Here is a 22,143-nt window from a genome sequence, read left to right on the forward strand (position 1 = left end):
TGCTGCCGCCTGCATCCAGCGACGAATCTGACGAATCTCCGAATCTGCCGAATATTCGTCGCGAAAAGTTCGGAAATTTCCGAATCTGTCCGAATCCGAATCTCCGGTGATTCGTCCCATCACTAGCTATACACCAACTCAACTCTCCTACGTCACGCCGCGGTGGTGGCGCGCCGGACGCACTTCCGGTCTGTGGCGGTGGGCAGAAGTCGCCGCGCAGGACATGCATTCCTGTGTTCCCTTGAAGAAACGAGACAAAAAACCTGCTTTCTCGTCAAAATGCTGCGACGGGGGTTGTACCAAGAGAGTCTGGAAAGGTTTGAAGATCAGTTTTCATGTGTTTTTGCCCCCTCCGTTCGTCCGAGAACGTGGATAGTAGCCGTGAAAAGGGCAAACCAGACGCTCTCGAACTACGATTGCGTGCGCGGGCAACACTTTGTGGTCGCCAGTAGTATTTGCTTTGTTCCAACATAAACGAGAAAAAACCGCCAAGTTGTCCGAACCACCCACGGGTTCAGTGCGTCTTCAAATTCACACGACCGCCTGATCGTTCGAACTTTCGTCTGCTCTTTCAAACGTCTGCTTTTTGTCGTCTGCTCGTTCAAACAAAAGCGGCCCGTAGACCAAACTTTGACCCGGTGATTGCAATAAGAAGTAATTGCACGCCTCAAAAGACTTAAGTAGGCTCGGTGTAAAAAGTAGATACAAGATGTTGATCATTGGTACCGGTGGTCATCACCGACTTGTTACGCTTGGTCTGTTCCCGCTTCCGAATTTCAATATCGACGTCGATCATCGCCGCTACCTTCTACACTTTTGCAACACGAGCGACGTCGCTACCGAAAATAGCTAAAAAAATCTCATCATGGTTTTGGCGTCCATTCTGCGGCGTTCATGCGAATGAATCGCCGCACGTCAAATTATTTACGGAAAGTTTAGCGGCGTAACGAGCCTTGATAATTTCGCTTAAGCGATTAAAGTGGTAAGACATTGCGATGAGGACGTAGAATCGACAATTCCAACGCGAAAAAGAGTAGGCAGACTCACACAGACGCCGACAACGTGACATTCGAGTGGTTTGTTGACGCGAAACGCGGTGCTTCTTGCCCGTACCCCATTACGCACGCGTTCGAACTGTCGTCTGCTCTTTCAAACTTGGCTGCTTTTTGTCGTCAGCTCGTTCAAACGACAGCGGCCCGGAAACCAAACGTTAACCCGGTAATTGCGATAAGAACTAAGTGCAGGCCTCAGAACACTTTTGAAGGTTGGTTGGGGTAAGTAGGCTAAGTGTAAACAGGTACAAGAAGATGTTTATCATTATTGTTACCAGTGGCCATCACCCACTTGTAATGCCCGATTCTACTTGCGGTTTTCAGTATCGACGTCCACCATCTCAGCTACGGTCCACGCTTTTGCAGTCCGAGCAACGTCGCGTCTGAAAACAGCGAGCAGAATCTCATCGTGGGAGTCAGGCTTTAGCGCCCATTCTGCGGCGTCCACGTGAAATGAATCGGCGCACGTCACATTATTCACGCAAAGTTTTGCCTCGTTAGTTTTGCTGAAGCCGCTCAAATAGTCAGACATTGTTAGGAGGACGTAGCATCAACAATTCCAACGCGAAAAAGAGCACGGGGACTCCCACCGACGCCGACAACAACGCAATTCAATGGTTTGTTTATGGGCGACGGCGGGCTTCTTGCCCACCATCCACCGCGCATGCGCGGCGCCGGTGGCGTCCGCTAGGAGCGCTCCGGTTTGTTTGTAAACATGAGTTGGTGTATAAGCACCTATTTTGGAATAGATTGGCTGCAAATGGCTACAAACCGCAATAGGCTCCTTGCATTGACGTCACATCGCACACATTTGCACACCAAGTAAAAGGAGGAGAGGGAAGCTGCTTTTGTAAGAATTTTGAGTGACGGGTTAATCTTCTATAATCTTCTGGGAGGAGAATAGCGACGCCTGTGCAAATCCGGAAGGCACAAAGGAGGGTCCTGATAAGAGGGGAGCTCCTTCTCCCCCTCTTCTCTGGAGGGTATCGGAAATGACGTCATGTGCAAGGAGCCTATTAGTAGATAACTATTACTTGAGCTATTTTTATATTTACAAAATGGAATGGCTTCAAGTGGATAATGTTGGCTATTTGTATTTATTTTTGACCAGATTGAATTGAAATGGCTGCTGATGGATATTGATGAGATCATTAAACAATTATGTGCTATTTCAGTACTTAAAAATGAGTACGGCTTCAAGCGGCTATTATTGGCTGATGCATCAAATTTTAGATAAACTTGATTGAGATGGCTACAAATGGCTATTAGTGACTAGTGTTGATATTTATGGGTGTTTTAGTGTTTACTAACTGGAATGACCTTAAGGGGCTATTGTTGGCTATTAGCATATATTTCTGAGCAGATTGGCTTCAAATCGCTAGCAATAGCTATTTGTAAGTATAATTGACAATTATGGACTATTTCAGTGTTTATGGATGAAAATGGCCACAAGTGGCTATTACTGGCTATAAACATTTTTTATTGCAATGGCTTAATTTGGCTACAAATGGCTATTAATGACTACTGCTGATAGTTATGAGTGATTTTTGTGTTCACCAACTGGACTGGCTTTAAATGGCTATTGTTGGCTTTTATCATCTATTTCTGACCAGATTGGCTTCAAATGGCTAGCAATGGCTATTAGTGAGTATAATTGACAATTATGTGCTATTTCAGTATTTTTGGATGAAACTGGCTACAAGTGGCTATAATAAATGGCTATAATATATAATATTAATATTGCTACAAATGGCTAGTAGTGACTAGTGTTCATATTTATAAGCAGGTTTTATGTTTACTAGCTGGAATGGCTTTTAGTGGCTATTGTTGGCTATTAGAATCCATGTCTGGCCAGATTTGCCTCAAATGGCGTGCAATGGCTATTAGTGAGTATAATTGAAAATGATGTGCTATTTCAGTGTTTTTGAATGAAACTGGCTACAAGTGGATATTACTGGCTATAAGCATTTAGATTGGCTTAAAATTGCTACAACTGGCTAGTAGTGACTAGTGTTCATATTTATAAGCAGGTTTTATGCTTACTAGCTGGAATGGCTTTTAGTGGCTATTGTTGGCTATTAGCATCCATTTCTGGCCAGATTTGCCTCAAATGGCTTGCAATGGCTATTAGTGAGTATAATTGACAATGTGCTATTTCAGTGTTTTTGAATGAAACTGGCTACAAGTGGCTATTACTGGCTATAAGCATTTAGATTGGCTTAAAATTGCTACAAATGGCTAGTAGTGACTAGTGTTGATATTTATAAGCAGGTTCCATGTTTACTGACTGGAATGGCTTTTATTGGCTATTGTTGGCTATTAGCACCCATTTCTGGCCAGATTTGCCTCAAATGGCAATGGCTATTAGCGAGTATAATTGAGAATTATGTGCTATTTCAGTGGTTTTGGATGGAACTGGCTACAAGTGGCTATCACTGGCTATAAGCATTTAGATTGGCTTAAAATTGCTACAAATGGCTAGTAGTGACTAGTGTTGATATTTATAAGCAGGTTTCATGTTTACTAACTGCAATGGCTTTTATTGGCTATTAGCACATATTTCTGGCAAGATTCACCTCAAATGGCTTGAAATGGCTATTAGTGAGTATAACTGACGATTTTGTGGTATTTCACTGCTTATGGCCGAAACTGGCTTCAAGTGGCTATTATTGACTATCAGCATTTATTCTTTATCGAATTGGCTTGGAATAGCTACAAATGGCTATTAGTGGCTCGTCTTGATAGTTAGGAGCAATTTTAGTGTTTACTAACCAGACCTGCTTTTAGTAGCTGTTGTTGTCTATTATCATTCATTGTAACCAGAATGGCTTAAATGGGCTAGCAATGGCTATAGCAAGTATAATTGTGGATATTCATGAATAGCCATTCATAGCCATTCAATGGATATTCATGAATAGCCATTCTGGTAAAAATAGATGGTAATAGCCAAAACTAGCCACATGAAGCCATTTCAGTTTGTAGACAAAGAAATACCTGCTAATTATAAATACTAGTCACTTTAAGCCATTTGTAGCCAATTCAAGCCACCAAGGTCAGGAACAGATACATAGTAGCCAATAATATTGTCGAAGTCATTCAAATCTATACACACTCCAATTGCATAAATTGTAAATAATAGTTGCTGATAGCCATGTGTAGCCATTTCAAGCCAATCTAGTAAAATAGATACTAATAAGCAATAATAGCCATTTGAAGTCATTTTCCATCATAATCACTGAAATAGCAAGAATTGTCAACTATATTCATGAATAGCCATTTGAAGCCAGTCTGGTAAAAAATAGATAGTAATAGCCAAAACTAGCCGCATGAAGCCATTTCAGTTCGTAGACAACAAAATAGTTGCTAATTATAAATACTAGTCACTTTAAGCCATTTGTAGCCAATTCAAGCCACCCAAGTCAGGAACATATGATTATAGCCAATAATAGCCAATCCAAGCAACCAGTCAAGAACAGATGCATATAGCCAATAATATCCAGTTGAAGTCATTCAAATCTATACACACTCCAATTGCATAAATTGTAAATAATAGTTGCTGAGAGCCATGTATAGCCATTTCAAGCCAATCTAGTAAAATAGATACTAATAAGCCAATAATAGCCATTTGAAGTCATTTTCAGTCATAATCACTGAAATAGCATAGAACTGTCAACCATATCCACGAATAGCCATTCATAGCCATTTGAAGCCGGTCTGGTAAAAAATATATGGTAATAGCCAAAAGTAGCCGCATGAAGCCATCTCCGTTTATAGACAAAGAAATAGCTGCTAATTATAAATACTAGTCACTTTAAGCCATTTGTAGCCAATTCAAGCCACCCATGTCAGGAACAGATGATTATAGCCAATAATAGCCAATCCAAGCCAACCAAATCAAGAATAGATGCCTATAGCCTATACTATCCAGTTGAAGTCATTCAAATCTATACACACTCCAATTGCATAAATTGCCAATAATAGTCACTAATAGACATGTATAGCCATTTCAAGCCGATTTGGTCAAGAACTGCCCATAGCCAATAATAGTAGACACTTAAATCCATTCATATTCAAAACATCATAAATACTATGTAGCTAAATGTCACTAATGTTCATTCTGAAGTGATTTAAGGTGATATTGTTAAGATGATCTGCAATTGCTAACAAAGCCACTTGAAGCCATTTTCATTCATAAGTATAGAATAGCAGAATATTGCGACCAATAAGCACTATAATAGCCATTTTTAGGCAATTCGAGCCAACCAGGTCAATAACAGATGCCTATAGCCAATCATAGCCATTGGAAGCCAACTCAGCCTGCATAAAATCAAATAAGTCGAAATAGTGACCGATCATCATTGATAGTCACTAGGAGTCATTTGGACCCCAAATTTGCCATAGAATTTATAAACATGATAATATAGCCAATAATAGCCATATGAAGCCAAATCAGTCTGCACACAATCAGGTAAGTCAAAACAGTGACTAATAGCCCTTGAAAGTCTCTAGAAGTCATTTGGACCCCGAATCTGCCGTAGAAATAAAAAATATGATTGTATAGCCAATAGTAGCCACTGGAAGCCAACTCAGCCTGCATAAAATCAAATAAGTCGAATTAGTGACTGATAGTGATTGATAGTCACTAGAAATCATTTAAACCCCAAGCCTGCATTATAATTTATAAACATAATCATATAGCCAATAATAGCCCTATTAGGCCAACTCAGTCTGCCCACAATCAGGTAAGTCGAAATAGTGACTAATAGCCATTATAGTCACTAGAAGTTATTTGAACCACGAATCTGCCATATAAATAAAAAAATATTATTGTATAGCCAATAATAGTCATTGGATGCCAACTCAGCCCGCACACAATTAAATAACTAAAAATTGTGACCCATAGTCATCAATAGTCAGTATAAGTCATTTGAATTCCGAATCTGCCATATAGTTTATAAATATAATCATATAGTCAATAATAGCCATATGAAGCCAACAGTCTTCACACAATCAAATAACTCGAAATGGGGACTGATAATCATGGACAATCACTAGAAGTCATTCGGACCCTAAATCTGCCATATAATTATAAATTGAATGTATAGCCAATAGTAGCCATTGGAAGCCAACTCAGCCTGCACACAACAAATAAGTTGAAAAAGTGACCGATAGTGATTGATAGTCACGGAAGTAATTTGGACCCCAAATCTGCCATATAATTTATAAACATGATCACATAGCCAATAATAGCCATATGAAGCCAGCTCAGTCTGCACACAATCAAATAACTCAAAATAGTGGCCAAAAGTCATTAAAAGTAACTAGAAGTCATTTGAACTACATATCTTTCATGTCAAATTTTGATCAAAAAGCCAAAATTCGCCATTGAAAGCCAACTCGGGCCGCGCACAATCAAATAACTCAGAATAGTTACAAATAGTCATTGATTGTCATTAAAAGTCATTTGGAACCGAAATCTGCCATATAATTAGGAAATAAAATAAAATAATAGTCATTCAAATCCAATCTGAGACATAACATTACAAATATCACTAAATGGTCGCTAATGGTCATTAAAGTCTATCACAAATGGAACTACCTAATAAACAGCTGATTGGTCTATATGCCCCGAAATAGCTTAGGATATTGGCCTAGAGCCATTAATAGCCCTTGGAAGGCAATCTAATTTATACTCGTTCAAATAACTCAGAAATATAATCCAATAGTAATTGCAGTCATTAGAGGCTAACCAGGTCCCCAAAACGACAGGTAAAACTGAACCAGACACTAATTCTACTTCCTTATAAATGCTGACTCTTCGTTAAACAGCCAGTATAGCATTTACTGGCTGTAATTACTATGTAGTGTAGAATTTCCAGACTCATTGGAAGTGAATCTCATACGATTTAAAATAATGACTCATGGAGCAATTACATATTTGAATTGCTGTGCTTTATTTCTAACCGCCAAGAGCCAGTCACTACAGCTAGTAACAGCCATAGCCTTTAGAGTGGTCCATAAACTGTCAATTTACTAGAAAGTCGCTAATTGCCAGTACGTCATTTGTACCAGGTGTAATACATAGGTCTATATAATCTAAATACTTAGTGCTAATATGAAGCGCACCTCATTATCAGAAATACCGTGTATCAGCTCTTGCTCAATTGAAATCGGCACACCCCGATTTGTCATCTATTCACAATTCTTGATAGTGTGAAGAGAAAAAATAGTGTACTGAATGACTGTTATCCTTTTAATTTCGAGCGCATAGTTTACCATCTCACACCGAAAGATGGCAGCACTTCTGTGTCTCCCGACAACCCCATGTATTTTGGCTCGAGTTTCCAGTATTGGTAGTCAATGGTATCTGGCTATATCATACGCCACTTCACGCATACAGTGAAGGGGGAGCTCGTTTAAATCCCTCGCGACCGACCTATGCTCATAGACAATGCGGTACCAGCAGTTTTTTTTTTTTACAATCTGCCAGCGTATCTTTTAAAGCCACTGCCAAAGAACCGCCAAACAAAAATGTTATGTATAATACGAGCAACATTCTGCCGCTTTGTGGAACCCCCTACGGCGCCAGTCGGGCGATCACATAGTGCCGCCGTCCCGCCGCCGCGGCATTCGGAGATCGGGTTAAGGGGTGTCCAAATAGGACACTACAAAACGCACGACTCCGACAAATCGTGAAAATTGAAGCGGACGCTCCTATAGAAGCGCCCGCTTCAATTTTCACGATTTGTCGGAGTCGCGCGTTTTGTAGTGTCCTGTTTGGACACCCCTTTACCCGAGCCGCCCGTGACGCGAGCAGGCTTGGCCGTACGAAGATCGTGAGAATAAAAGCAGTTCATACTCAGCCAGCGACGGAAGTAATCTCCCTCTATATATGGGCCGAGACGCCCAACATAACAAAAAACATTGTCTGAGGAGCTCCCTTCGAAAGCACCTTGAGCTGACATTGAAGGGTCAGATTCTGCACAGCAGCTCAACGACGCTGATCTGCTGTGCACCAGCACGGGCATTCTTTAGAGAGTGGACCTGCAAGGCTGTGCACTTCCTAACTACTGGGGAAGCCATCTGGTTTCAGGTGCTGCTGAGGTGGTTGTGTTCTTAGCGTGCGAGATAGGCAGAGGGACGGTATGCTTGGAGCGGTTGGTAGCGTTCAACACGAGCAACGGGATTTGCACCCTTAAGATGTTTCAAAGTGCAACTCTGAAAACAGTTTAAGTGGAGAGCATACAAGAAGCCAAAGACTTGCTTCGAGAAGTAGATTAAAGCCTGCAGGGGACTGGGAGAAGTGTAGGGCCTTGATAAGCTGCATCGCACAAAGTGTAGGCACCGCGCATTTAGATGGAAGGTATTCAGTTTGAAGTGCACTGGCACTGTTCAGAGCCAGAACAGCAGATCTGTGCAGTGTAAATATCCGTGCAATCTGCTGCTGAATGAACTTTCGCACAAGAGGAGGAGTATCAGGTACCCTGTCCAAGCAACAGCTCACAAGATGCAGATCAAGATGCTCAAGTTTAAAGGGGCCCTCCGGAGCATTCTGCGATCGTCTGTTTATGTTTTTATATTGCGTAGTAGGTGCAAGTTAATATCTATACAAAGTTTTAGATTACAAAACCGTTTACTAAGCAGATGGCAGAAAAAATATATCGGGACTATTTTCTCTTGGAAGACAATACCCCATTCCCTGCCCATCGCTAAAACTTGACCAATGGAAATGCTGCGTCTCGCTGTGAATGCGAACGTTATTATTCCAACACTTTTTAAGCTCGTTGTAAATTAGAGTTTGAGAAAAACGTAAACTGATTGTGGTGCGGGAAACATAGTCCGCAATTATCGCTCCAAAACCAGCGAACTATGTTTTCTCCCCGCAAGCTTGTTGCTAGGGGGTGATGCGTCGGCGCGTCGGCTCGTCTGCTTCCCGGGGCGTCTGCAGGCGTGCGTTTGCGGGACACATGTTCCTTCTTCCCGTGGATCCCGACTCCGAAGCCAGCTTTGCGATCCTTCCACGTCAACGAGTCAAACTTTTTCTGGTGATCTGTGGGATGCGACTGCGTATTTTAGTAGCAGCGCGACGGTGCGGTGCGACGAATGACGACTGCCGAGCACAAAGTCCGAGTTCCTTGACGACGGTCCGCGCGTGTTCGAGAGATTCCTCCGCTGGTCGGCGGTCGGCGGCGTTGGTGACGCGCAGTGACGCCGGGATCCTTCGCTTGCTATTGGCTGACGCGTAAAGAGATGCCCCTCCCGTTTTCCGGGGTCATCTCAGAAAGGGGGGCGTGCCGGGGACTTTGATAGCAATTTTAGTAGGGAAATCCGCCGCGCATGATCGTAATTTTATGATTTTTAGTATCTCTAGGGCCTGCAGATTGAGTTACCGCCATAAATAGACCATCGCAGAACGCTCCGGAGGGCCCCTTTAAGAGCAGGAAAAACAATTGCTAACATAAAAAAAACAAAAAAAAAAAAAACTGGCAGAAATGAAATTGAAAAAAGCACAGGTTAGGCCATCAACCCTGCATGAAGAGCTCGAGCCGACTTGCCAAGCATGCAGCAACACCAGGTGAGAGCTTGCCTTGAGGCATCCAAGCATAAAAGGACATGTGGAATGAAGTTCACAGATGAATGGGCACTGGAGTGCATTATCATGCGAATGAATGAAGAGCCCTCATCTGTACCCTTCGCAAACAAAAGATGGTAGTCCTATTAGGACGTACTGGCCTCCGCACATACGCTCGTGCATACAGGGGTGGATTTGGCCTCAACGTAAGTATGTTCCGCTGTCTAGCTGAGAAAACAAAAAAACATTGACCCGCCAGGTGCCACGGCGGGTTGCTCATTGATGAGATTAAGCTTTCTGAGCACCTAAGCGTAGGTTAACGTAGCAAGTTTGAAAGGTTTGTGGACTTGGTCGACTACACCACCACCAAACGCCAAAAGGGGCCCGCCCCCCCCCCCCACCCAAAATTTTCCATTTTGTTGGGGCCTCCTCTCCTCTCTCCCCCTGCACAACCCAAAGATGCCTATGACAAAATGCTGTATGAGGGGGAGAGGAGGCCCCAGCAAGATGGAAAATTTCAAGGGGAGGGGGGGGGGGGGGGCGGGGGCCCCCCCCGAATAAAAATTCTGGCTACGTGCCTGGCACCTAATGTGACACCATGGACTGCTTCTGTTCTTTCAGCCATTTGGTGGAACGCCACATCAGATCATGGGCGTCTTAGGGTCACAATATAATGTAAAAGCCGAAATGCTCGTACATATCATCGTAGATGCTATTCTGATGACTGAGAAAGCTGGGCTTCTCATTGACTTCGTGACATGCGACACTGCTGCATGAAACGGGCATATGTGGAAAATATTTGGACTTAAAGCAACATCAACGAACATTTTCTACAAGATGGAGCATCGTGCAGACCGAAGCAGAAAGCTGCACTTCATTTCGGATTTTCTACACCTGGCGAAATGCTCGAGAATCACCAATGCTGATAGCAGTGTTTTGCACAGCAGAAGGGTGAGTCCTAGTGGAGCACATTCAAGAAAGCTGGAAGTGTGAGAACAAGAGCCTCACACAATGGAGAGACATGTCGCGCATCACAACTTGGAGAAAATGAGCGTCACCCACGCCATCCGCCTATACAGCAACAATGTAGTTCGGGGCACTTACCTGTATAAGCAAAAAGTAGAGCGCAGGTTTGGTACCACAACAGCGACAGTGTCAAGAAGATGAGCGACCTCAACAGTGTTAAGACATCCCGCTGCAGCAAGGATGCCTTAAGGCCTGGGTCAAGAAAGGAGGCTGTGCTGCGAGAATTTCTCGGCTACATCAACACATGGCAGACATCGGCAAAAATGCAGCGGCACGGCTTCCTCAGTCGAAGCACCGCTGAAGGACTTCGTGTTACGCTTTCAAGCACGCTTCTCTCTTGCATTATGTGACAGAAGTGTTGGGGTACCTCCTCACATCACGACTTAGTCAAGAGCCGAATAAAACCTGTTCAGGATCCTCCGTCAAATGTTGGAACGTAATGACCATCTAGCACCTTCACAGTTTCTCGTCTCTGTAAACTGCATGACATTCACCAAACTTACAAGATTGCTAATAGAGAGGTATGTCACCGAAAGCACCCTGAGGAGCCTTCTTAAGCCAATTAACGCGTATAACGGTCAGCGACGAGTCGATGACCTCCTTGACCTTGGCAATCTTCAGGAAGTCAAGGCTACGCTGGATGCTTGTGGCATCGTTACTGACCAGCCGTCCCTCACAAGTAAAGGAAGTGACTCACACTTGGTGTTCTACGTCGCAGGGCACCTTGCACGCAAGTGCATACGGAAGACAAAGTGCAGGGAATGCACTGAACGGCTGCTCCAGGACTCTGCAGCAGCAGCCAAGGAAGCATGCCTGATGAGTGCTTCAAACCAGGGTGAACTTCTTTACCGATAAGCAGCTCTGAACCTGTTGGTGATGTGTTCGGAAAATGCGTTCATTTCTTGCTTTAGTTCTCGAGAACTTGGAGCGGACAGCATCCTCGATGTGTGCTCTTTCCTGCAAGCATGTGCACTAGGCTCTGTTGGCTGTACTACACACAGCACCACATTGAAAAACATGATCATTAAGTTGATCTTCACTTTTACAAGGTTGCACTTCCTTGTCGCCACAAAGAATGCAAGTTGGCAGGAGAGCCGGGGAAGGAAATAAATACCGGTACCTAAAGATAAGCTGTGTGCGATAAGACCGTGTATCGACTTTGTTGCTAGCTTGCATTATTGCACTTTTTTAATTATCTATGAAAGGAGCTCAATTTGCACTATTTGTGAACCTCTGGAGCACATCATAAATGCCCGTCATGCAGGATTTAGAGGACCATAACATTATTTTCAAGTATCAGCACGCTTTTCGCAGAGGTTACTCATGTGACACTCAAATTGCCGTTTTCGTTCACGACTTACATACATATATTGATGCTGGTTTTCAGGTTGATGTGCTTTTTGCCAACTTCTCGAATTTTGAGAAGTTCGTACAGGCTTTAAAGAAAAAAATTCAAGGGTTTTCAAGGACCTTTAAGGACCTGGAAATATATTTTAAAGGACCCCTTCAATACTGTAAACGACGTAATTTTCGCGAATTGCCGACGATTCGTGAAAAACAAGTCCCGCAAACAATTTGGGCCCAATATCAACACTTCGGAAGCTACATTCGAGTCGCAAAAATTAGAACCCGCGAATAATTCCAAATTTTCAGCTGTGGTACGGTTCGCGAAAATTCAAGCCCACGTAATTCGATCCCGCGAGGACTGATCGGTCACTGAAGCACGGAGTCACATAGTTCTTCATAGAGCTGCCTGCTGCCGTCTTCGTGTTCCTACTGTGCTTCGCACTTTCATGTGGCTTTTTAGTGCAGACTTGCCCATTGACGAGACGTCGTACGTCTTCCCGCAAGGTCTGCATTTTGCCCGATTCATGCTCTCTGGGTCCGGCGCAACCCAGTGTCTGTAGCCGTCATGACCCAATCACGACCGCTGGAAGTTGCACTTTCCAGGCATCGCGCACAGCTTAAACAACGTCCACCATGTGCTGCGTAAAGCAGGGTCATAATAGCAAACGCTACGCGAGTGAGCGACCGACGGCGCGAGATCACAAAAAGCGGACGGGCGAGACCGGATCCGGAACCACCAGGACTGCTACCATTGTGGCCAGGCGCTTAACGTGTATCAACCAAATATGTTGAGTTGTATGCCATATAAAAAAATTCCCTCGTTTTAGTTTCTAAAATTTTTTTTAACTTACACGTAAAAATCATGATTTTATTTTATTATTATAAAAATGTAGCACCACTGACTATCATAAGGAAGTTCAAGGGTTTTCAAGCACCGCTACAAATTCCAGGACTTCCAAGGTCTGGAAAATGGCATTTTCAAATTCAAGGGTTTTCAATGTTTTCAAGCACCCGTGCGAACCCTGCTTTTGACCGCGTCTCCCATCACAGGCTATTTACTAAAACCTGCACAGCTTAACATGTGTCCTCTAATGGGTAAAATACTTTCTCTCAAGTAGACTTCAGTTCACCTCCATTAACGATTCCAGCTCTTTTGCCCAAGTGGAATCTGGAGTTCCCAAGGGAGCGTGCTGGGTCCATTACTTTTTCTCATATAATGACCTACCCACTTGCATTTCACCTTTAGTCAGTTCTTTTGCTGACGACTGTGGCATCTACCATAACATCTTTTCTAACACCGATCGCCAAGCTCTCCAATCAAACCTGGACAAGATAACTACGTGGTGTTCTTTGTGGCTAATGACCCTCAACCGTAATAAAACAAAACATATCATTTACCAAATGCTCTACTCAGATTCCAACCTCTTACCTTCTGAAAAAAAATATTGTTGCTCACTTCTACATATAAGAATGTGGGTGTCCACTTTCAGTCCGATTTATCCTAGCACTACCAGATTGATCTCGCTTCCGCTAACCGTTCCCTAGGATTCATAAAGTGCAATCTTAAACAAGCACCCGCTCATTTACGAAAACTTGCTTATATGACTTTAATCTGCCCCAAAATTGAATATGCTTCTGCCATATGGGATCCTTAGCGAGCCTACATTATAAGTAACATAGAGTCCCTGGAAAACCGTGCTGCTCGTTTTCTGTTTCAACTACTCGCCATATTCCAGTGTCACCGCATTAAAAATCAGGCTGAGTTGCAAGACCTATCATGCCGCCGTAAACATGCCAGTCCGTCATTATTTCACAAGCTCTAATACCATGCATCGCTTCACGACAATTTTTTTCAAATGCCCCCAATTATCCTTTCACGTCATGATCATTCATTCAAAGTGACGCGCATCACATGCCGCTCATTTAGTTATGCACGATCATTCATACCACGAACCATAATCGACTGGAACAACCTACCGGCTCACATTGCAACTGAACTAGATTTCTCAAACTCCCAAGAACTCGTGCAGTTGTACTAATACTTAGCATTCTTATTTATTCCTTGTTGTTATATTGCCTTGTATGCCTTTGGTTTTTCTTTGTGTGTAGAGTAATATGTTTGCTCCTCCCCCCTATGAAACACCCTTCTACAGAGGGCCTTTAGGGGTATTTTGAATAAATAAATTTTTGACCACTGAATTGTTTACATAGTCGTTCTGTTGTCGAGAAATCCTGACTTATGAGACTGACTGCCGGCTCATGTTCGTGCTGTTAGCGAGATTTTCACAACCCTGTTTTCGGTTTTGTGCTTATTAAAGTGTTCATGCATTCTTTGGATTGGTGTTAAAGTATGTTACATTGTGCAATTCACCCTTTATTTTGGTGTGATGTGCAAAGGCTATCAATTATATACACAAATTTATGAAACTGTTAGAAATAGTATTTTCGAGAAAAGTCCCAATAGACATATACAAAGCTCTAAGAATTGACTACCTGCACGCAAGAACACAAAGCCTTAAAGGGATACTGAACCAAAATTTTGAGCTCACTAAACAAGGCCGGGCAGATAGGCGGGAAGCTGCAAAACCAAAAAATATCACTCATACAGCGATATATAACGGATTGCCATATTTTTTGGAAAAGAAGTGCGCGATTGAATTCGGCCGACGAGACAAGGCACGTCACGATGCCCATTCTCTCTCCTCCTCGCTACGTCCCGTCAAGCTGGTGAACCGAAGCGAGGAGGAGAGAAGCGAGGCCGCTTCTCCTCATTCTCAAATTCTCCCGGAGGACAGTTACGTCAAAGAACTCGCTTGATCACGCCCTTCTTTTCCAAAAGTATGGCCATCTGTTTGAGATATCGATGCAGTAGTGATGTTTTGGGGTTCGTAGCGTCCCGTTCAACACTTCTGCAGCCTTACTTTGCGAAATCCAGATTTCGGTTCAGTATCCCTTTAACGTAAGTAAAATTTTGCTTTCTCGGGTACTCAATTTCACATATTTAATATGCATAAACTCGCTTGTACCACTGGATTATTCGACAACAGTTTAAGTAGTGCAGTAAAGAAAACGTGAACATTAAACAATGACAAATCAAGGCATTATCATCCTTCGCTTGTAGCACGACATTGAAAATTTTCCAATCCCATCTCACTCCACACTGACTAATCAAAAGATAAAGGCAAGTACTTGGATTGCCCCTGCGTGCAAGATTCCGTGATCGGCCAATGATTAAAACTCAAGAGAGTTGCGAATACCCAAATAACATACTACGTCGGTCAAACAAAATTAAAATCTCAGTCTATGATTTCTTGTGACACAAGTGTTACATCGGGGCTCAGAGAGCAAACTGAACTGACCGCGACAACGTGCAGACGACAGCGTGGACACGGAACGGGCTGATCGCGCTGCTGACGACAGCGCCACTCGCGGCATCATCACGCAGCAGGACGGCTTTGCCTCCTCCGATAGTCACACCTTCTCCTTTTAGTCACAATAGTTAGTTGAGTGAGGAAAAGTGGCAAATCCCGTGCACTGACATCCGGAGTCCCGAGTGAAAGATCGCGAAAGAGAGCGACGTAACATGAGAGAAAGAAAGCAATGTTGACAGCTGAAGGACAGTCGCAATGGTAATCACGAAGATCTGGTTTAGTTTTGCGTTGACGAGGCCGTACACCTGCGCGCTATGCAAAAAGCTTCGAAAGGAACGCGAATATCTTTCCACCGGTAAGTATGTGGATTGTTGAAGTTCATTAAACTGCTCTGATGATAATTATAATCGTAAAATCGAAGGCAGTTGGTAACCATGTGTGGGACGCCGAAGGTCTGCCCCCATGCCCCGCCGCTAACGGCAGCCAGAATGCATGGGAAAATGGCGGACCTTTTTTTCTAGAGTTAGTATGCATAATCTTTATGACCATGGTGCGGGGGTCGCGGCACGTGGTGCCACCTGCCTTCAATTTCCAAAATAGCTTTAAGACGTTGACGTCAGTTTTCATTTCTCAGGGAGAAAGCAGTTGTGAACTTGATAGTGCGACAGAGGCTGAAGTATAATGGTAGGTATAGGAAGGTTCTGGGGGTTGGGTGAGGGAACTGTGGGCCGGATCACAGCCATCCGACGGCTGGCCGAGGCCTGGCGCTCGCAGCAGATATGCTTTATTCAGCGTGAAAATTATTATTCCTCATTCGCTTTGCATGCTTGGTTTGTGAAAAAGAATAAGTTTCATCCTATCTCACACTCGTGAAAAAGTCTAGCTTCTTTAATTTTTTGTTTGTTTTGGTGTTATGGTTTTTGCTTTGGTGCCTTACACACGAGCATTAAGAACGCCGAGTTTGAGTAAGATGTAAAATATATGATGCTTTCCTCTCCACTTTAGTGTCAAAGCTCTTTATAATTTTTCCGACAGCTGTACGTTTTCAAGACCTTTAAACGCCTATCTTTTTTTATTTCTGGCGTTAATACATCTTTTTTTGTACAGCCTAAATGAATGAAAGTGAGGTTTTCTTGACTTCTGAATTCTCAACTAAAATTAAAGAGCAGGAAGTGTCTGAATTGATTTTGTCTAGTGAGCATAAGATAAATGGAGCAACATCAACTACTGTCTTTTCTGAACGCGCACACATTGTTGAAGTACGCCGTAAGACATAAAGCGCGTGCTGGAGGCTGGACATTGAAAAGAAACGCACTGACTTTCTCACTTTTCCAGTGATCCTACATGTCTTTCTCGCCTTCAGCAAATCCACGGATGGCCAAACACCTCTCAACTCGGCACAAATTGCAAACGAACGAGACTGTTATTAGAATTTGTACATGCATCTGTTGTCATTTTCCACATGCTCCAAACCATATATTAGCTGCAGTGTTTCTAGAGCTATAGGAAAATGAGCAAGAAGCACTGCAACTTGTACGACGACATCCAATTTATAAATCCCGGCAAAGCGAGACAACTACTGGCCCCAGGAACAAGTGCCTGGTGCCACAAAATATTGCAGTCACGCAAGTTCTAGGTAGTGACGGTTGAAAAGAAGCAACTGTCGGTTAACAATACGCAATTAGGAAGGTGCCTGTGCTGAGGAGTATCAGCCCAATAAAATCGGTCCAAAGTTCTCCTACAGTCCCAAGTCTCTTTTTCACACGATTTGGGAGTGCAGTGCAAGGCCTTCACATGCATCAAACATCCACACTTAAAACATGATGTATAAACCTGCTAGAGGGCAGGAACTGGGATACTGTCAGAACCAACACCAGAAGCCACCACTCTTTTAACTGCTACAGTGAGACCCCACCTTCAAGCTGGATGGCAAAATGGGAACTTTCTAAAGAGCTACTCTGCCCGTAGCAGATTTGCTTCAGCTAACATACGCAATGGAAGAAAAAAAAAGCTAACACTGTCAACCTTTATATTAGGAACAGTAACAGAGAAGTCTGGTTACATATTTATCATCTGCAGATTTCATTCAAAACAAACAAATATAAAACAAAAAATAGATGCAATAAAGATTTCCTTCTAAATTCCCTACACAATACAAAAATAAACATACATTGAACAACGATTCAAAAGATCCTGTAATCAAAGCCAATCCACTGCTGAGTTAGTATTCTTTGAGACTTTGCTTCACTGATCCCCCTCATTCTATTAAAAATATAAGAATGTAAGCCATTAAAGAAACAACTCTCCTGCGTTACACAAAACAAAAAGCAAAAGGAATTTTCCAGCAAACAATGACACCTACGGTCAGAAAATTCTGATGCAAACAGCCAGGCAACACAGAAACAAATGCCAGGAACATGAACACGGAACAAGACAATACTGGAAGATATAAAACACAAGACAAAGTGATATCTAAAAACAGGTGTCATTTAAATACCTGACTGAGATGCGAATGCGAAAACACTTTGAGTAAGAGCATGTTAGTCCAGTTCCAAACTATCCACAGGTTTCGTCAGTGCAGTACCGAAGGGGCATTACACTGTATTCAAAATGGGAACAGTGCCAATACATTCGAAAAACCTGCTGGGCAGTGTGAGGGGCATTCAACTAGCAGTCTCCCAAATGGTAGCTCAACTTAAAGGTCAACTGAAAGGCACTCTGCAAATGTGCATCTGGTTCTGGCAGATAAACTCATATTCTGAGCAAAGTTTTGGGGGCACAGTTTCAACTTGTATGGTTTTTAAACACAATGTGTTTGACAATGATTAATCAGATTGATACTATGAGAAAAGGCTTTGGGGCACTGCTTGCACCTAAATGGCTTTTCACCAGTGTGTTCGATTATAGCCTTGCAGGTGGGAATTTCGAGCAAAGGCTTAGGGGCACTGCTTGCACTTAGATGGCTTTTTGCCAGTGTGCAGGAGAGTATGGTGTTGCAGCTGGGAATTTTGAGCAAAGGTTTTAGGGCACTGCTTGCGCTTAAATGGCTTTTCACCTATGTGGGTTAGAGTATGGAGTTGCAGTTGGTAATTCCTAGCAAAGGCTTTGGGGCACTGCTTGCATTTAAATGGCTTTTCACCAGTGTGTGTTTGATTATGACTTTTCAGATATGAATTTCGAGCAAAGGCTTTGGAACAGTGCTTGCACTTAAATGGCTTTTCACCAGTGTGCATTCGATTATGGCTTTGTAGATGGGAATTTTGAGCAAAGGCTTGGGAACACTGCTTGCACTTAAATGGCTTTTCACCAGTGTGTGTTCGATTATGGTTTTGAAGATGGGAATTTTGAGCAAAAGCTCGGGGGCACTGCTTGCACTTGAATGGCTTTTCACCAGTGTGGGTTCGATTATGATTTCTTAGAGCAGTATCTTGAGAAAAGGCTCGGGGGCACTGCTTGCACTTAAAAGGCTTTTCACCAGTGTGCGTTCGATTATGGCTTTGAAGATGGGAATTTTGAGCAAAGGCTTGGGGGCACTGCTTGCATTTAAATGGCTTTTCACCTGTGTGCATTAGAGCATGGCGTTTAAGATGGGAATTTCGAGCAAAGGTTTTGGGGCACTGCTCACACTTGAATGGCATTTCACCAGTGTGCATTCTATTATGGCTTTGTAGATCGGAATTTTGAGCAAAGGCTTGGGGACACTGCTTGTGCTTAAATGGCTTTTCACCTGTGTGCATTAGAGTATGGCGTTGTAGTTGAGAATTTCGAGCAAAGGCTTTAGGACACTGCTTGCACTTAAATGACTTGACACCAGTGTGTGTTCGATTGTGACAGGTCAGAAAAGAATTATGAGCAAACTCTTGAGGGCAAAGCTTGCACTTAAATGGCTTTTCACTGTTGTGCTTTTGAGTGCTGCCGAGCACACGGGTCTTAGAGCCAGACTTGGAAGGATGCTGGCATTTGGATTGTTGACCATGGGCAGCCAAGTGGCTCACAATTCCATGCTGATCTCTGGTGACATAGGTGCAGGAACAGCATCTGAACCAGATGTCCTCAGTGACTTTCAATCTGTAGCTTGACTCCCCCAACAACGTTGCACTATCCCCTGGAAGAAAAGACCATATGTATTGACACACAAAGAAAGCCCAACCAAGATAGCAACTTAGTTTGGGAAAGAGTTGTCATTAATGCAGTTTTGCCACAGGTGTGCAGTTTAATATTTTGCTGCACTTTGAAATTTAATTCACGCAAGCAGTCATATGCAACTGGCACCATTTCCTAATTTTGAACAGTGGAAATCCTAGAAAAAAGTAATACATTTTATCTTAATTTCTAAATTACACTTTACATATCTTCTCACATTCGGAAAGTTTTTCTGTTTTCTAAAAATGAACTTTTTGTGACAAGAAAATGTTTGTGGTGCAGTACCTCTGGATTTAGAATCTGGATGTGAATACTTTTGGGGGCTGGATACTTCATTATTCAGAGTGGAACAAAAGCAATATTTCTGGAGACTGTTAGATATGACGTTTTTAATTGGCCATGACTGATTATGCAGGTCAGATCAAAAGGTCTTCCTTGAAGTTATTAGTAAAAGAACTTCAACATGTGATGCAGTCTTGTCTCGTTAATATAGACGTCTCGCTATAGACACAATTTTAGGGGACCAAACCTTCCCTATAAAACTGCCTTGTGAATATTAAAACCTGACGTTCAGACTATGGACAGCTAGTTTTGGCAACTAAATAAATACATCCAGGTTTGTCTCATTATTACAGACACAAGAGGGACCACTAATAAACAACAAGAAAGAGCTTACTTAAGACCTCGGGTTACAATGTTCACGGAAGGTTTCACAACTGTCTGCTGTAGGTTGTGCTTCCTTTGAAGGGCATAAAACTTTGACATCAAACAATGGTTCAATTTATCGGGGCTTTCCAGCCAAATGTGTATCCTTTCCTTCTTGCGTTATGATGTTCTTCAGGTTTGTAATCTATGGCCGCTTTTCTAGCTTGTCGGGTCTCGTCTATGCACATTTACAGGCAGTCACGTTTTGGAAGAAAATCAGTCCGGTAACTGTGGGCACACCTTGCTAAGGTGATAATTTCAGAGGGAGCACTTAACTAGCTCAGATCAGGACAGGATCAAGTCTTAAGAATAAACACATGCAGGGCTAAATTTGAAGATATAGATAAAATGTGCACTATGTGTAATGAGGGAAACAATTGGAACATGTGATTTATAACATGTAAGGACTAGTGCTGCCCTTCCCAAGCGTGACAGATGTACCGGGGGCCCTGAGTTTCGCTGGAGAGGATGGCAGTTTGAATTACAGTAGAGCAGATGCAATAGATAGGCCAGTGCTGGTGAAAATTATCTTGAGAAAACTGATTTAAGAACTAATTAGCACAGCTGGGGGATAGGAGAAAAATTGGGACTCCCTTTCTTGTGACTGTGGCCCAAAGTCTTAACTTTCTACTCCAGTTGGTTTGGTGTTGGAGCGACACCTACAGAAAATTGGCAACTCCCTCAACGAGGGAATGAGGTGGGGGGGTTCATGTTGGTTTTTTTACCCGATCCCTTAAGAGTCATCCCAGCAATAACCTCCACGGCCTGGTGATATTGAGAGAAATGCATTGGCTTAAAAGGGGCAGAATCAAATTTTTTTGTTTTTACACTAAATGGCACAAGCCAACGCCCGTTATAAAGGGTACAGCCATCAATGTCCATCCTTCCATTCATCCACATTTTGACCAAACATTTAAACATGGTATTTTTATATAAATAAGTAAAGGCAAAACATCATAGGCCTAAAAGGAGAACTTCCAAATGGACCACTTTGTGTATGTTTCGATGAGCAGGAATGAGCAGCATGTCTTGGAAGTTTTTCTTAATGGAGAATCAGAAAGGGTATGTTGAAACATTGATACATCATGGATCAATGAGTGTACCTAGATCAGGAGTCTCAAACACTTGGCCCGCCACTCGCTGGGACGCGACCCGCAGGCAACTCGCTGCAAGCCCCCGTTCCCATGTCTCGAGAGGTAGAAATGATAAACGCCATACTTCATGTTGTCAATTCGGTCCCATTTGAAACATAGTTCAGGTGTTATAGTTTTATTTTGCCTTAGTTTAATTACTGCTTTCCAGCTTTTACCATATTAATCGCCTATATGGCAATCCCTCTACTATTCTCACCATCAGAAAATATCACCATTAAAACACAAGTATATTCGAAGATTGCCGCTACTGAGGAAAGCAGAACCTGCCGTGAAAAAATATATATATATACAATTAAACCCGTTTATAACGAACAGCAGGAAATGCTATGATCAGTTCGATATAGCAAGCAGTTTGATATAGCAAAAAAACATTTAGAACGAACTTCCACGATGAGTTCGTTGTAAGGAGAGAGCCTCTTTCTTTCTCATCTCTTCCACCTTGTAACAGCACGCTAAAAAGATTTTTTTTGTGCAGTTTATTTTTTCTTAGCTTATCTCTCCTCAATCGCTTCTCCACGTGGGCAAACGCTTTGAGGTGAAAAGATTTTTATTTTTGCCTGTGTGCAGAGTGTATTTTTTAGCTTTCGCCCCCCACCCCCTTTTCTGAACCACTTCCCTTCGCTCAACTTTGTTCGCAACTTCAGCTTTTTAAATTTCCTTTCTTTCCGACTTCTTTTCTTGGGGAAGGGACAGGCTACAAGACGATTGTTTGTGTTTTTTTGGAAGCTTCCGGGGGGAAAGTTCGATATAGCCAATATGTTGTTCGTAATAAA

At 42.7% G+C, this 22,143-nt stretch overlaps 1 protein-coding gene and 2 pseudogenes across 1 annotated transcript; 1 reads left to right on the top strand and 2 right to left on the bottom strand.

Annotated features, from left to right (window-relative positions):
* The window catches only part of LOC120849334, a 71,151-nt pseudogene extending 60,054 nt beyond the window's left edge, over window positions 1-11,097 (bottom strand).
* A 36-nt stretch (window positions 11,098-11,133) lies between these two features.
* Window positions 11,134-16,798, top strand: LOC120849333 (annotated as a pseudogene).
* Window positions 16,799-18,168: 1,370 nt separating this feature from the next.
* Window positions 18,169-19,643, bottom strand: LOC115313876 (zinc finger protein 525-like). Its single transcript, XM_042287637.1, has 5 exons — window positions 19,568-19,643; window positions 19,264-19,473; window positions 19,012-19,095; window positions 18,408-18,927; window positions 18,169-18,241 (listed from the first exon to the last, which is right to left on the bottom strand). The coding sequence occupies exons 1-5, from the start codon at window positions 19,641-19,643 to the stop codon at window positions 18,169-18,171; spliced, it is 963 nt and encodes a 320-aa protein (XP_042143571.1).
* Window positions 19,644-22,143: the final 2,500 nt, after the last annotated feature.

Source organism: Ixodes scapularis, unplaced genomic scaffold (genome assembly GCF_016920785.2).
Source record: "Ixodes scapularis isolate PalLabHiFi unplaced genomic scaffold, ASM1692078v2 ptg000065l_1__unscaffolded, whole genome shotgun sequence".
In the NCBI taxonomy this organism is placed as follows: Eukaryota; Metazoa; Arthropoda; class Arachnida; order Ixodida; family Ixodidae; genus Ixodes; species Ixodes scapularis.